The sequence below is a fragment of the Callithrix jacchus genome, chromosome 19 (assembly GCF_049354715.1).
Source record: "Callithrix jacchus isolate 240 chromosome 19, calJac240_pri, whole genome shotgun sequence".
Lineage (NCBI taxonomy): Eukaryota > Metazoa > Chordata > Mammalia > Primates > Cebidae > Callithrix > Callithrix jacchus.
The window spans coordinates 28,238,523-28,250,757 of record NC_133520.1 but is presented as its reverse complement, the minus strand read 5'-3'; the positions used below and the strand labels follow the sequence as shown (position 1 = coordinate 28,250,757).

The 12,235-nt window shown below is 52.3% G+C and overlaps 1 protein-coding gene across 5 annotated transcripts in view; it reads right to left on the bottom strand.

The window, feature by feature from the left end:
* Positions 1-1,832: 1,832 nt before the first annotated feature.
* The window catches only part of IGFN1 (immunoglobulin like and fibronectin type III domain containing 1), a 36,355-nt gene continuing 25,952 nt past the window's right edge, over positions 1,833-12,235 (bottom strand). For 4 of the 5 annotated variants that reach the window (XM_035280708.3, XM_054247999.2, XM_054247997.2 and 1 more), the window contains exons 19-24: positions 9,418-9,720; positions 8,298-8,386; positions 5,997-6,192; positions 4,961-5,260; positions 3,526-3,852; positions 1,833-2,364 (exon numbers count right to left, since the gene is read on the bottom strand). In XM_035280708.3, the coding sequence (XP_035136599.3) occupies positions 2,351-2,364; positions 3,526-3,852; positions 4,961-5,260; positions 5,997-6,192; positions 8,298-8,386; positions 9,418-9,720 (1,229 nt within the window). In that variant the 3' untranslated portion in view covers positions 1,833-2,350. Of the gene's footprint in view, positions 2,365-3,525; positions 3,853-4,960; positions 5,261-5,996; positions 6,193-8,297; positions 8,387-9,338; positions 9,721-12,235 lie in introns of all 5 variants that reach the window. The other variant, XR_013529805.1, reaches the window with a different exon arrangement.

The following is a 12,235-nucleotide window of genomic DNA, read 5'->3' as shown; positions in this document are numbered from 1 at the left end:
GCACACATACGCCTGTAAATTTGGGCCAGGAATGTTTCCCTTTGGCATTAGACAAAGGGCTGGGATAGCTATGTAGGTCACCTTGAGTTGTCTGCACTGAATCCTCCCAGTCCTTGAACCCAGCTTGTGCTTCCCTACCTCCCTGACTTCGCTCATGGTGTGCTCCGCCCTGATGCCCCCTTGCCCATTTTTGCCTGTCCAGTTGCTACTTCTTCTTCAAGGATGCTACCACCTCAGGAAGCCGTCCTTGAGGTTCTCAGCCTGCAGCATCTCTCCTCCTCTGCACTCCTCTGGACTTTATTGGTGCCTTTCTTAGAGTACGCATCACAGGCTACCTTGGATTATGGCTTTTGGTATACAAGTCTTGCCTCCCCACCATGGGTCCCTTGGCGATAGGAATCAGGTCTGAGTCATCTTCATCTCTGCCTCCACAGCCCCTTATCCAGACTGATCAAAGAAATGAAGGTATCTAGTGAAGCCATCGTGGGTTACAGTCTTTTGTCCTTATATTGACTCAAAAGATCAGTCCCTAGTACCTCACCCTTAGAGGTGCAGAAAGGTCTCTCTTCTCATCCTTAATATGAGTGTCTGCTCAGAGCTAGGCATGCCGTGGGCACTAGGTCACCCACTCTGTGCAAATGACCTCTTCTCTGCATTTCTGAAATCACGGACTATTGGCCTGAGGCTCTGCCCTTCTTCAACTCCAGGACGACACAGCAGGGAAAGCACTCATGAGAACAGCCCCACATAGGCTGAGGTGTCAAGCAGCTGCCTCTCAGCCTCTGAGAACTCCCTTTTTCCCTCTGGCCCTGCTGTGAGAGCAAGGTAGAGAGAAATGCCTAGGAAAACAGCTCATGCAGGTTTCTTTGGTGGGGGAAGGAATGCACTATAAAAGGTCATCTGGTCCACGCCCCTGCCTCTGGGGGACACTCTTGGTCTATTTTGGGTGAACAGTTCTCTCTCCAATTCAAGGAGCCCTTCCTTGGCCACATATTCTCACTCTTCAGAAACGGGTTTTGACATACGCTCCTTCCTTCCTGCAGCTGACTGGCAGTTAGTGGCAAAGGGAAGCTGTGGGAAGCAGAAGCCAGGATCTGAGCAGAGGGAGTGAAAGGCCGACAGCGGGCTAGCTCATCAGGTCACCTGCTGGGCTCAGAGCTGATGCCCTGGGAGAGAGTGGGGCTCAGCCTTCCTCAGGCCTCCTTTCTTCCTTTTGGCTCCTGAACTGGAATATTTCCTGGCAGCCTGAGAGTTTTGGGGCCGTGGCTTGAGAATAGGGAGTGCGAGGGAGTGCAAGAGTTCTGGGGGCAGTGGCAGGGTGACCCACCTGGGAAAGGGAGGCAGCCCATCCGTCCTGTGACATGGGGCAGTGGGGGCTGAGAAGAAGCGGAGGAGGCCTCGTGGAGCCTGAGTAAGAGTCACACCCTCAGGCACTTGATGGTCTCTTTCTGAGCCCTTCTGACAGGGCTCAGATCCCAGAGTAGGATTCTCCCCAACTCAGCCTCTTTCTCATCCTGGAGACCCCAGCCCTGTGGTCCCCACCTTGGGAGGCCTCCAGCCCTGCTGCTCACAGGATTTCTGCCAGCCAGGAGTGCAGGAGGCGGGCCAGGAGGAAGAGAGGCGTCTGCATTACCCACTAACCCTTCCTGGCTTTCTCCCTCTTGCCACCAGCTGTGCAGGTCAGGGCTGCAGGAGAATCCAGTTCTGAGCCCATTCTTCCCTCCATCCAGAACCCACCCATCCTCCCAACCGGAGCCTGGAATAAAGGCTCTGCTTTGGGAGTCTTTCCTCCAACACACCCACCTCCAGTAAATTTGCAAATGATCTGCTCATATTAGCCTAATGTTTTAATGAAGAAAAGTACAGAGAGAACATGCCACACCCCTGCGCCCACCCACACACAAGCTCTCAATGCCCTAGTCCTCACCCAGGTCCTCTGACCTCCTCTCCTTTTTCTTCCTTGGGGTCACAGGAGGCCCAGCTGTGCCCACCCTCCCTCCAAGGGGCTCAGCCCAGGAAAATGAGAAGCTGGCCCACCCTGCAGGCAGGTGCCCTCTGGATCTCCTGAAGTGAAGAAGGAAGAAACCCATATGGTGAGGGGCCAGAAGGTTTGCTGTCATTCTGTTGAGTGACTTAGCTTGGAGCCAGGAGGTGGAATGCCCTCCTCCCTTGTTTTTCTTCCCCAAGGACTTCATGTCCTCCTGGCCAAAACCTCACCAGGAGTCTTCTCACTTCTGTCTTCCTGGGGCTCTGGGCATGGCCTCCAAACTTTGGGACTGGCTTCCCGGGCTAGTGTAGGTGGCAGAAGTGAAGCTTGGAGTGTCCAGGACCATCCCAGGGTGAGGTAGAGCTAGGAGCTGGATTCTGCAATACACAGGATATTCCCATTGGTCCAGTGGGACAGCCACCCCACCCCACACCTGCTTAGTGGTAAAGAAAACTCAGCATGGGGTTCAGGCTACTGGCTCTGCTGTCAGGGGTGTGGGCTCAAATCCGGAGCCACCAGTGCTCTCTGAGCTTGGGTAAAGCTGGCCCCTTGGGGAACCATAACCACCCCCAATAGCAGCTTCTTTCCAGGAATATATGTGTATACCAGCTGGGGTGCTTCGAGAGTGCTTCCCAAATGCCTAAGCACAGGCGCTGCAGAGACGAGAAATGCTCTGCTCCGGTGCAGAGGGGCCGTTTCTGCACAAAGGTCAATTGAAGGTTGCCTTCTATTGCTATGCAAAATATAAGGTGTTTTAAGCACTATTGAAGGGAAAATTTTTATTTACATATGTTATTTCCGCTACTGAAAAGGAGATACCAATGAGCAAATCAGCATGGCTTTCTAGGCACTAAGTGTCTGTATCTGGGCATATTTAAGAAAGAGCAAAACAGACTCCTGTTCATCTCTCAGCCTGCCATGTGTCACCTGCCCCACTGGGAAGCTTACGTGGACAGTACACAGCCCTTCAACCAAGAGTTGCTCAGCAAGCTCAAACACTTCATTTTAACAGTGGACAAATTGGCCGGGTGCAGTGGCTCATGCCTGTAATCCCAGCACTTTGGAGGCGAAGGTGGGTGGGTCACCTGAGGTCAGTAGTTTGAGACCAGCCTGGCCAACATGGTGAAACCCCGCTTCTACTAAAACTACAAAAAATTAGCCAGGTGTGGTGGCAGGCACCTGTAATCCCAGCTGCTCAGGAGGTTGAGGCAGGAGAATTGCTTGAACCCAAGAGGTGGAGGTTGCCGTGAGCCAAGATGGCGCCATTGCACTCCAGCATGGGCAACAAAAACAATATTCCATCTCAATAAATAAATAAATAAATTAATTAATTAATTAAAAAGTAGGCAAATCAAGACCCCAGGCAGGCCAGTGTTGTTCGTTAAATAACTGAAAGTTCACAGTCAGGCAGAGAGTCCTGGTCTCCTGCCCCCTGGCTGAATCCCTCTAACCCCGCCCCCGGAGGTTCTCTGAAGGCAGGCCAGTGGCTGCTCTCCTGGCTCTCCTTCCTGTCCCACTGCCAGGGCAGCCACCATTACCTATGACGATGAGGGTGGCTGTGCTGACTGCCTGGCCCAGCATGTTCTCGGCCACAGCCTTGTACTCGCCGCTGTCCTTCGGGGACACACTGGGGATGGTGAGGGAGCACACGCCCAGCAGGTCGGTGCTGTACACCCCAGGGTTTCCTTCCAGGCTTTGGTCATTCTTGAACCAGGTGACGTGGGGCCGGGGTGAGCCCTGCACCGCGCAGCTCATGCAGCACTCACAGCCCTGGGGCAACAGGTGGGACCGCAGGCCCACCAGGAACCGGGGCTTCTGGCTCAGATCGGGTTCCCGGTAGCTCGGAGCCTTCACTGTGAACCTGTCTGTGGTGAAAACCGGGGTCAGAGGGAGGAGGGTGAGAAAGTGAGGAAAGCCTGGCTGAGGCCCAAGTCTGAGTAGAGAGCTCATGATGCTACCACGTGGGCCTTACCCGGGGCTTCCTGCCTCCTCCTGCCTGCAGACTTGGACCCCAAGGCTTGACGCATTCCACCCTTTTCCTAAAATTCTTTATGGATTTCTTTTTACTACATGCTAACACACATTCACTGTGGACAACTTAGAATACACAGAGAATCAAGGGAGAAAGAATAAAAACCAGTCATAACTCACTGCCTGTAGATGAGCACAGCTGACATTTTGGTGTAGAGCTTTCCTGATCTGTTTGTATTTTATGAAAATGAAACCATCATCTGATTTCATAGCCTACTTTTCCAGTGACTGATCTTAAGGTCCACATCTACTTGGTTGCAAAATATATTTTGTTGGATGGCTGCGGTGGCTAATGCCTGTAATCCCAGCACTTTGGGAGGCCAAGGCAGGCAGATCATGAGGTCAGGAGATGGAGACCATCCTGGTTATCACAGTGAAACCCCATCTCTACTAAAAAATACAAAAAATTAGCTGGGCTGCGGTGGCGCACACCTAGTCCCAGCTACTCAGGAGGCTGAGGCAGTAGAATCACTTGAACCAGGGAGGCGGAGTTGCAGTGAACTTAGATTGTGCCACTGCACGCCAGCCTGGGAGCTGGGAGACAGAGCGAGACTCCATCTCAAACACACACACACACACACACACACACACACACACACACACACACACCCCTTTGTTTTTCAGAGAAATGTTAACCTCTATTCATCTTATTTTCTAAGGCTACTTTTGAAGTTTCTCCCAAAGGCATCTCAGACACTCAAACACCCACGCCCATCTCGTTCTCCCCACGGAGGTCAGGGGGGCAGAGGATGTCAGTACAGGTGTATGTGAGGCAGGAGTGGGAGGAAAAGCACCTCAGGGCTGCTGGCTGCTATTTGGCGTGCTCTGGGCCAGCTCCTCCACAGCCCCTATCCTGTGCACCTGCCATACTTGGGTGCACCCCGCTGCAGTGCAGAGCGCAGCCCCCACCCTGCCTGCTCCCCACTCTCAGGGGCTGCTTACCGTGCTGCCGGGGGATGCACCAGGGCTGGCTGGTGTCCGAGGGTTTGCTGGTCCCCAGCTCATTCTTGGCCACCACCCTGAAGTAGTATTCATGGCCGGGGACGACGCCCAGGAGGGTGAAGCGGTTTGTGTGGATACGGTCGGCCGCCTCGCGCCAGGGGCCGTGTGCTGAGGAGCGCGTGAATATTGCATAGTGCAGTGGGACACCCTGGGCCTCATCTGGGGAGGGCTCCCACTCGGCCGTGACCGTCCCAAGCACGTTCTCCTGCAGGTTGATGGGTCCAGGTGCCTGCGGGCATGCTTCAAAAGAGACGGCAGAGGGAGGTCACATGGAGGGGACCCAGCAGGGCTGCTGCCAGCCCCCTCCAGGTCCCAGGTCTTCTGAGGGTCCTGGGGAATGCAGTCTTGTCACCACAGAGGAAGCTGGAGCCAGAGTGAGCTTAGCCAGAGGTCCAAAGTTATCTCTAGAGGGTAGAAAATCTCCCCAAAAGAGTAATTTTAATTCACTTCAGTTTTTAAGTAAAATGACCCAGGACGAGGCATGCATTTTTGGGCAGGGGTCTCCAGAGGCTGCATTACAGAGCCCCCACTGTTAGTTTCTTTGCTCATTTCTGGATATCCAGAAAATCCTCCAGGCAGGGGCTGTGTGGAGCCACAGCTGGGGAAGAAAGCCTTTATCCTGCACAAGGGCTGCTGACAATTCTGCCCCCTGGGTCTTGGGAGTGAAGTAAGGGCGGTGGCTGCCTCTGCTCACTCACTCAAAGGGAAGGATAACAGAGGCTGGGGAGGAGACCCGACATGACTGTCTCTAGGCTCCTGAGGCAGAAGAACAATGGAAGTCCCCAGGGAATCTTCCTGGGTCTTTTCTACTTTCTATCACCAAGCATAGAGGAGAGGTGGAGAATGGAGTCACCTTGCATCCTGCATACCCAGCCCTGGTAGAGTGGCTGAGACCTATGACCAGAGCAGTGGATACCTCCTTGCCCTGGTGAGTGGCCGAGCCAGCATCCTGAGCCCAGAGCTAGGCCTGCCTCACCTGCCACCCTGATGTGGAAGCTGTGGGCAACCTCCTTCCCCTGTGGGGTCCTCAGCACCACAGTGTAAAGACCGCTGTCCGAGAGGCTGGCCACAGGGATCAGAAGCTGGGTGAGGCCATCCTTGGTGATAGTCACACTTCTTTTGGGCAAGGGCAAGCCATCCTTCAGCCAGGTCACCTCAGGCATGGGCACAGCCTGAGAAAGGAGAGGAAGGAAAAGTTGCAAAGGGACAGCTGGCAGTTTCATGGAAGTGATGGCATTTAAGCTAGGCCGAAGGTAGAAGCAGTGAGAAGAGCCTTCTACAGGGAGAAAGTCGACAAGAAAACACAGGGAGAAAGAGGGGTGGTGGTAAAGCGTGAGGTTGGCAGGTGGGGATGGTAGTGGGTTGGTGGAACAGGAAAGGAAGTTGGATGGGAGGTTCAGCAAAAATCCACCGTGCTTCCAGGTCACACCTGTACAGACATCTGGATGTTATCCTGTAAGCCAGGAGCTGCTGTTATCAGATTCTGAGCAGGAAAGCATAATGAGTTCTGGATTCACATGGCAGGGGGTGGGATGGGAATGAGAAGGGACTTGTGGGGAGGGGAGCGTTAACCACCCTGGCACCCAAGATGACGTCGGAGATAATTTGGGAATCCCAGCAATAGTGCAGGAAGAAGATTGCAGTGTCCTGGCCTTGAACTGTGGTGACCCTGAGCAGGGTGGGAAGGCCACCCCAGCTGCCTACTGACCATGCCACCAACTCCCTACGGGGCCCTCAGTACAGGGCATGTTGGGCATCAGAGTCGAATGAAGATGCTGATAGTAACTAATGGACCCCATGGGATTGTTCTGAGAATTTAAGGCATTAATACATGGAAGCCAGGCATGGTGGCTCATGCCTGTAATCCCAGCACTTTGGAAGGCCAAGGAGGGTGAATCACCTGAGGTTGGGAGTTCCAGACCAGCCTGACCAACAGGGAGAAACCCTGTCTCTACTCAAAATACAAAATTAGCTAGGCGTGGTGGTGCATGCCTGCAATCGCAGCTACTTGGGAGACTGAGTCAGGAGAATCACTTGAACCTGGGAGGTAGAGGTTGTGGTGAGCCAAGATCACACCATTTCACTCCAGCCTGGGCAACAAGAGTAAAACTCCATCTCAAAATACCAATAATAATAATAATAATAATAGATGGAAAGCAGAGAGAACAAGGCCTAGGACATGGTAAATGCTCAGTGTGTGTTAAGTATTCTTGTCATTGTCGTTGTCTTATTGTGGTTAAGAACAAGTCCTTTGAGTAAGATACATGGGTTTGAATCTTGCTCTGTGTGCTATGAGCTTCCTCCATAGACGCTGATGATTTTAAACGATAAGAACAATAACAATTTTCAGACCTAGTGGGTGCTGCCATACGCCTGGCCCTGCTCACGCACTTTCAGTATAGTAATCCCTTGAACCCTCAGAACAACCCTTGGAGATAGGTTACTGTTATTATGCCCTTTTGACAGATGAGGAAGGTGAAACACAGAGACCTTAAAATATTTGTGCAGGCTGGGAGCGGTGGCTCACGCCTGTAATCCCAGCACTTTCGGAGACTGAGGTGGGTGGATCACCGGAGGTTAGGAGCTCGAGACCAGCCTGGCCACCATGGTGAGACCCCCGTCTCTACTAAAAATACAAAATTGAGCCGGGCGTGGTGGCACCTGCCTGTAATCCCAGCTACTTGGGAGGCTGAAGCAGGAGAAATGCTTGAACCCAGGAGGCGGGGATTGCGGTGAGCCAAGATCGCACCACCGCACTCTAGACTGGAGTCTATATATATATATATATTTGTCCAAAGTCAAACAGATGTTGGAATTTGAACATAGGCAGTTTGTACTTTTAGCCACCACCCTACTGTTATAAAGTCAGGTGGTGTTGGTGTTGGTTGAGGTCACTCTGAGTTAAATGCAGGTCGTATGCTTGCACAAAAATACATTGTGAAGTCAAAGGGGATTATTTGCACAGCAGGATCCCTGAATTCCCAGACTAGGAGAGGTGGAGAACGGTAAGAGGCCTAGCTTGGAAGTGCAGTACCAGAAGCTACCACTAGAGGGATTTGCAAGCCTGAAGCAGAATGGCCACCCAGTGGCCAAGTGAGGGCGGTACCTTCAAGGAGGACCTGAATCCTTCCTTCATCATGTCTCGCCTGATTTCCACAAGCCCGGGGAACTGACTAGGGGCCAAAAAGGAACAGGGAAGAAAAGAGAGCCACAGGGCTGAGTCTGGCCCCTTGGCCTCTCTGGGCTTCCCTCCCCACACGCCTGTAGGTACACTCACTTCAAAGGAGACAGGTACACGGACAGTGTCCCCGACCTTGACCGTCAGCAAGTCCTTGGTGCTGGAGTCCATGAGGAACTTGGGGCAGACTGAAACACACAAGAGGACTGGTTACCTCCCTCCTCCCTCGCGGTGGGACTCCTGGTCCCCAGCAAGGTAGGGCTGGAGGGGAAGACTGGGCCGGTTAAATTGATGCTGAGATCCCAACACACTGGGGTCTCGGAAGGACTGGAGTGCAGCTGGGAGCAGAGTCTTCAGGGGGACCTCGGGGGGCTGGTGGGGAGATGTTCGCAGGGGAGGAACAGGAGCTGAGAAAGGGACGCTGCAGGGAGAGGGGTGGGCTAGGCTGGAACAGAGGAAGATGCTGATTTGTGATGGGGCGCTTATGTGTTGCAGATGAGATAACCACCAATCTAAGACAGGCAGTGACTTCCTGAGGTCACACCCTGTTAGGAGGGAGCCAGGACAAGATTCTGGGAGTCTGGACTCCGTGTGCTGTGTATGCATCTCCCTACTGTCACAGTGACGGCTAGGGTCAGTGTCAGCTTGGGTCAGAGGCAGCTCTGGGGCTTGTAGTGATTAAAGCCCAAAGGCAAAGACAATCCTCTTTTCAATAATAATGGGAGCTGGGCATGTCCCATTCTGAACGTGAACCACGGGAGCCAAGCCGCACGTAGACCTTCTAAGGCCACGCCCAGGAAGCAGCAGCCCTCTCTCCCGGACAACATCAACTTTGGAGTCTCCAGGTTTAAATCCTGGCTCTACCACATACCATGGGTGACAATTTGGGCAAAGTACCTTGAACCTCAGTTTCCTTTTCTGTAACTTAGGAATAAAAACATTCACCTTGTAGCAGAGTTGCAATGAGAAAACATTTCTAAGAAGGAACTGCCTAGCTCAGTGCCCAGCACACAGATAAATGTTGCTTGCTGAAACTGAAGGTGGGGATTCTGGCTCAGCAAGTGAATGGCAGCTGCTCAGGGGCCCCCTCTCAGGAGGGGCCTGCAGGGCCCAGGGGTCGGAGGAGGAGGCAGCACTCACCAGTAACGGGCATGGCTGGCACTAGTGTGTCCAGAGCAGTGGGCTGGGCTCAGGGGTTGGAGGAGGAGGCAGCACTCACCAGTAACGGGCATGGCTTGCACTAGTGTGTCCAGAGCAGTGGGCTGGCTCTGGCCCCCTTCATTAACTGCTGTCACCCGCACGAAGTAGCCCTCTCTGGGCCGAAGCCCCTTGGCTGTGTAGGTGGTGGCTGGCACGGTGCCCACATGGCACGGGAGCCATTGGAGGCTGTCTGAGCCGCACAGCTCCACAATGTATCCCTGGGCTTCATCCCCATCCTGGGCATCCGGCCCAGCCCAGCTCAGGGTGATGCTGGTGTTTGACGTGTCTGTGACTTGGAGGTTCCGTACCGGCCCAGGGGGTCCTGCGGGACCACGTGGGAGTGTCAGGAATGGCATCTCCTGAGGGAGGCTGCTCAGCACAGATATTGATTAGCTTTCCTTGTGGGAGGCTGGGAATTTTTTTCACTTAGCAATTCTGCCTTTAGATTCTTCCTGAAGCACTTACCTTGATCCAAATTCTTTTTTTTTTTTTTTTAAGATGGAGTCTCTCTCTGCCTACCAGGCTGGAGTGCAGTGGCCTGATCTTGGCTCACTGCAACCTCTGCCTTCTGGATTCAAGTGATTCTCCTGCCTCAGCCTCCTGAGTAGCTTGGATTACAAGTGAACACCACCTTGCCCAGCTAACTTTTGTATCTGTAGTAGAGATGGGGTTTCACTAGGCTGGTCTCGAACTCCTGACCTTGTGTTCTACCTACCTCGGCCACCCAAAGTGCTGGGATTACAGGTGTACGCCTTGATCCAAATTCTTACTCTAACCAGGACTTTGTTATGCTCACAGATCCCAGGCCACCTCCCCCAGGAAGCCTTCCCCAATCCATTCCCCTCATTTTTTCCACCAACCTGCCAAATGCCTTCTCCTAAATATCCTTCTGTAATTCCTGAAAACCGGTATTTTAGTTGATGACCTCTAGGGTTCCATTATCCCGCAAGACAAGACTTCTATGTGTTTGTATTCTGGACTCTAAGCTCTCAGAGTCAAGACTGTGCCTTTTGGGTATGCCAGTGCAGGCTTCCTGTTCTCCACTTGCTGCGTGAGAACAATGATAACAGCCCCACCTACCCACAGAGGTTTTAGAACAAGCAAAAAGCACAATGAGTGTGAAAGGGCATGGAAGTTGCCCAGCAGTCTAGGGTTCTGGCCCCCAAGCCTGGCTGCACATTGGAATCACCTGGCGAGCTTAAACATACTGGCACCTAGATGCCACCCCAGAGATTCTGACGTAATTAGTCCAGGGTGCAGTCTAGCCATCCACATTTTTAAGAGCTTTCCAGGTGTTTCTAAATATGCAGTGAAGTTTGAAAACCACTGGGCTAGGGCAGTACTTCTCAAACTTTAATTAGTATATAAGTTACCTGGGCGTTTTGGTAAAAATACAGACCCTGATTCAGTAGGTCTGGGGTGACGCCTGAGATTCAGCATTTCTCATAAGTTCTAATAAGGTGATGTTGCTAGATCGTGGACCTTGCTCAGCAGCAATAATCCAGAAAATATAGTGACTGCTGTGGCTACTGTTAGACACTGCTTATCCTATCTATTGTCTCCACTCCCACCACTGATCAGAGAGGTTAACATGCTGCAGGCCTGTGGATCACGCCTGTAATCCCAGCACTTTAGGAGGCCGAGGCAGAAGGATAGCTTGAAAGCCAGAGTTCAAGACCAGCCTAGGCAATATAATGAGACCCTGTCTCTACAATAACAAATTAGCAGGTCATGGTGACATAAGCTTATAGTTCCAGTTGCTCAGGAGGCTGAGGCAGGAGGATTGCTTGAGCCCAGGAGTTGGAGGCTGGAGTGAACCAAGATTGTATCACTGCACTCCAGCCTGGGTGAAAGAGTGAGACCCTGTCAAGAAAGAAAAGACAAGAATGAAATGAAAGAAAGAAGAGAAAGGAATGAAAGGAAAAAGAAAGGAAGGAAGGAAGAAGGAAAGAAAGAAAGAGAGAGAGAGAAGGAGGGAGGGAGGGAAGGAGGGAGGGAGGGAGGAAGGAAGGAAGGAAAGAAGGGAAAAGAAAAGATAGGACAGGCTTGGTCCATTTGCAAGGAGTAAGTTCCATGGGCCAGCTTTCTTCCCCCATCCCTCCATTCCACACCCTGCCCTTCCTAGGACTAAAACTCAGATACCACTTGAAAAATGACACTTACAGAATGTTCCGGTCTTGTTGGGTTCATTCAAACAGCCGGAACACCTGCAGTGGGCTAGGCCCTGTGGGGCACAGAGATGCTCTCCAGGTGTTGACCACCTGCCCCATCCAGCAAGTGCCAGAAATGTGCTGCTCCCCAGAGGACTTGACGCAGGCAAGCTCATTAGGGGAGGAGAAATACAGAACAGCATTTTCTAAGCTGTGTGCCCTGGAGTGATGCTTTTAATAGGTATTTTGTGAAAAAGCTAGATTTGGATCAAGGTTAGACAGTTTTTCCCCCCACAGGACTTGTAAATACATAGGCTCACATCATACACATCTTTGAACACAGACATTTTTGCTGTTCCTGTTATTCTCAGAATGTCTGTTGGCATCTCTCGAGAAACTCGATGTTCCTGAGACCACAGGTCTCAGAAACGAAATGCTATCCCAGACTCCAAGTTTCTCAGGGGCAGAGATCAGGATTAATTTACCTACTTCCTGGCACAATGCTGGCCATTTAGTAGGTGATGGGCTAGAGAACTGATGCTGAGCTTCCCCTGTTACCTGCCCCCTGCCCTGCATGAGGGGCACATTGGGGTGAGTGGATACTTATTAGACTGGGGCATGTGGGCCAGCTTGGGGGCTGGCCTGCCTAGAGGCCAAAGAGTGAGTGAAGTGATCTTGAAAAGGACT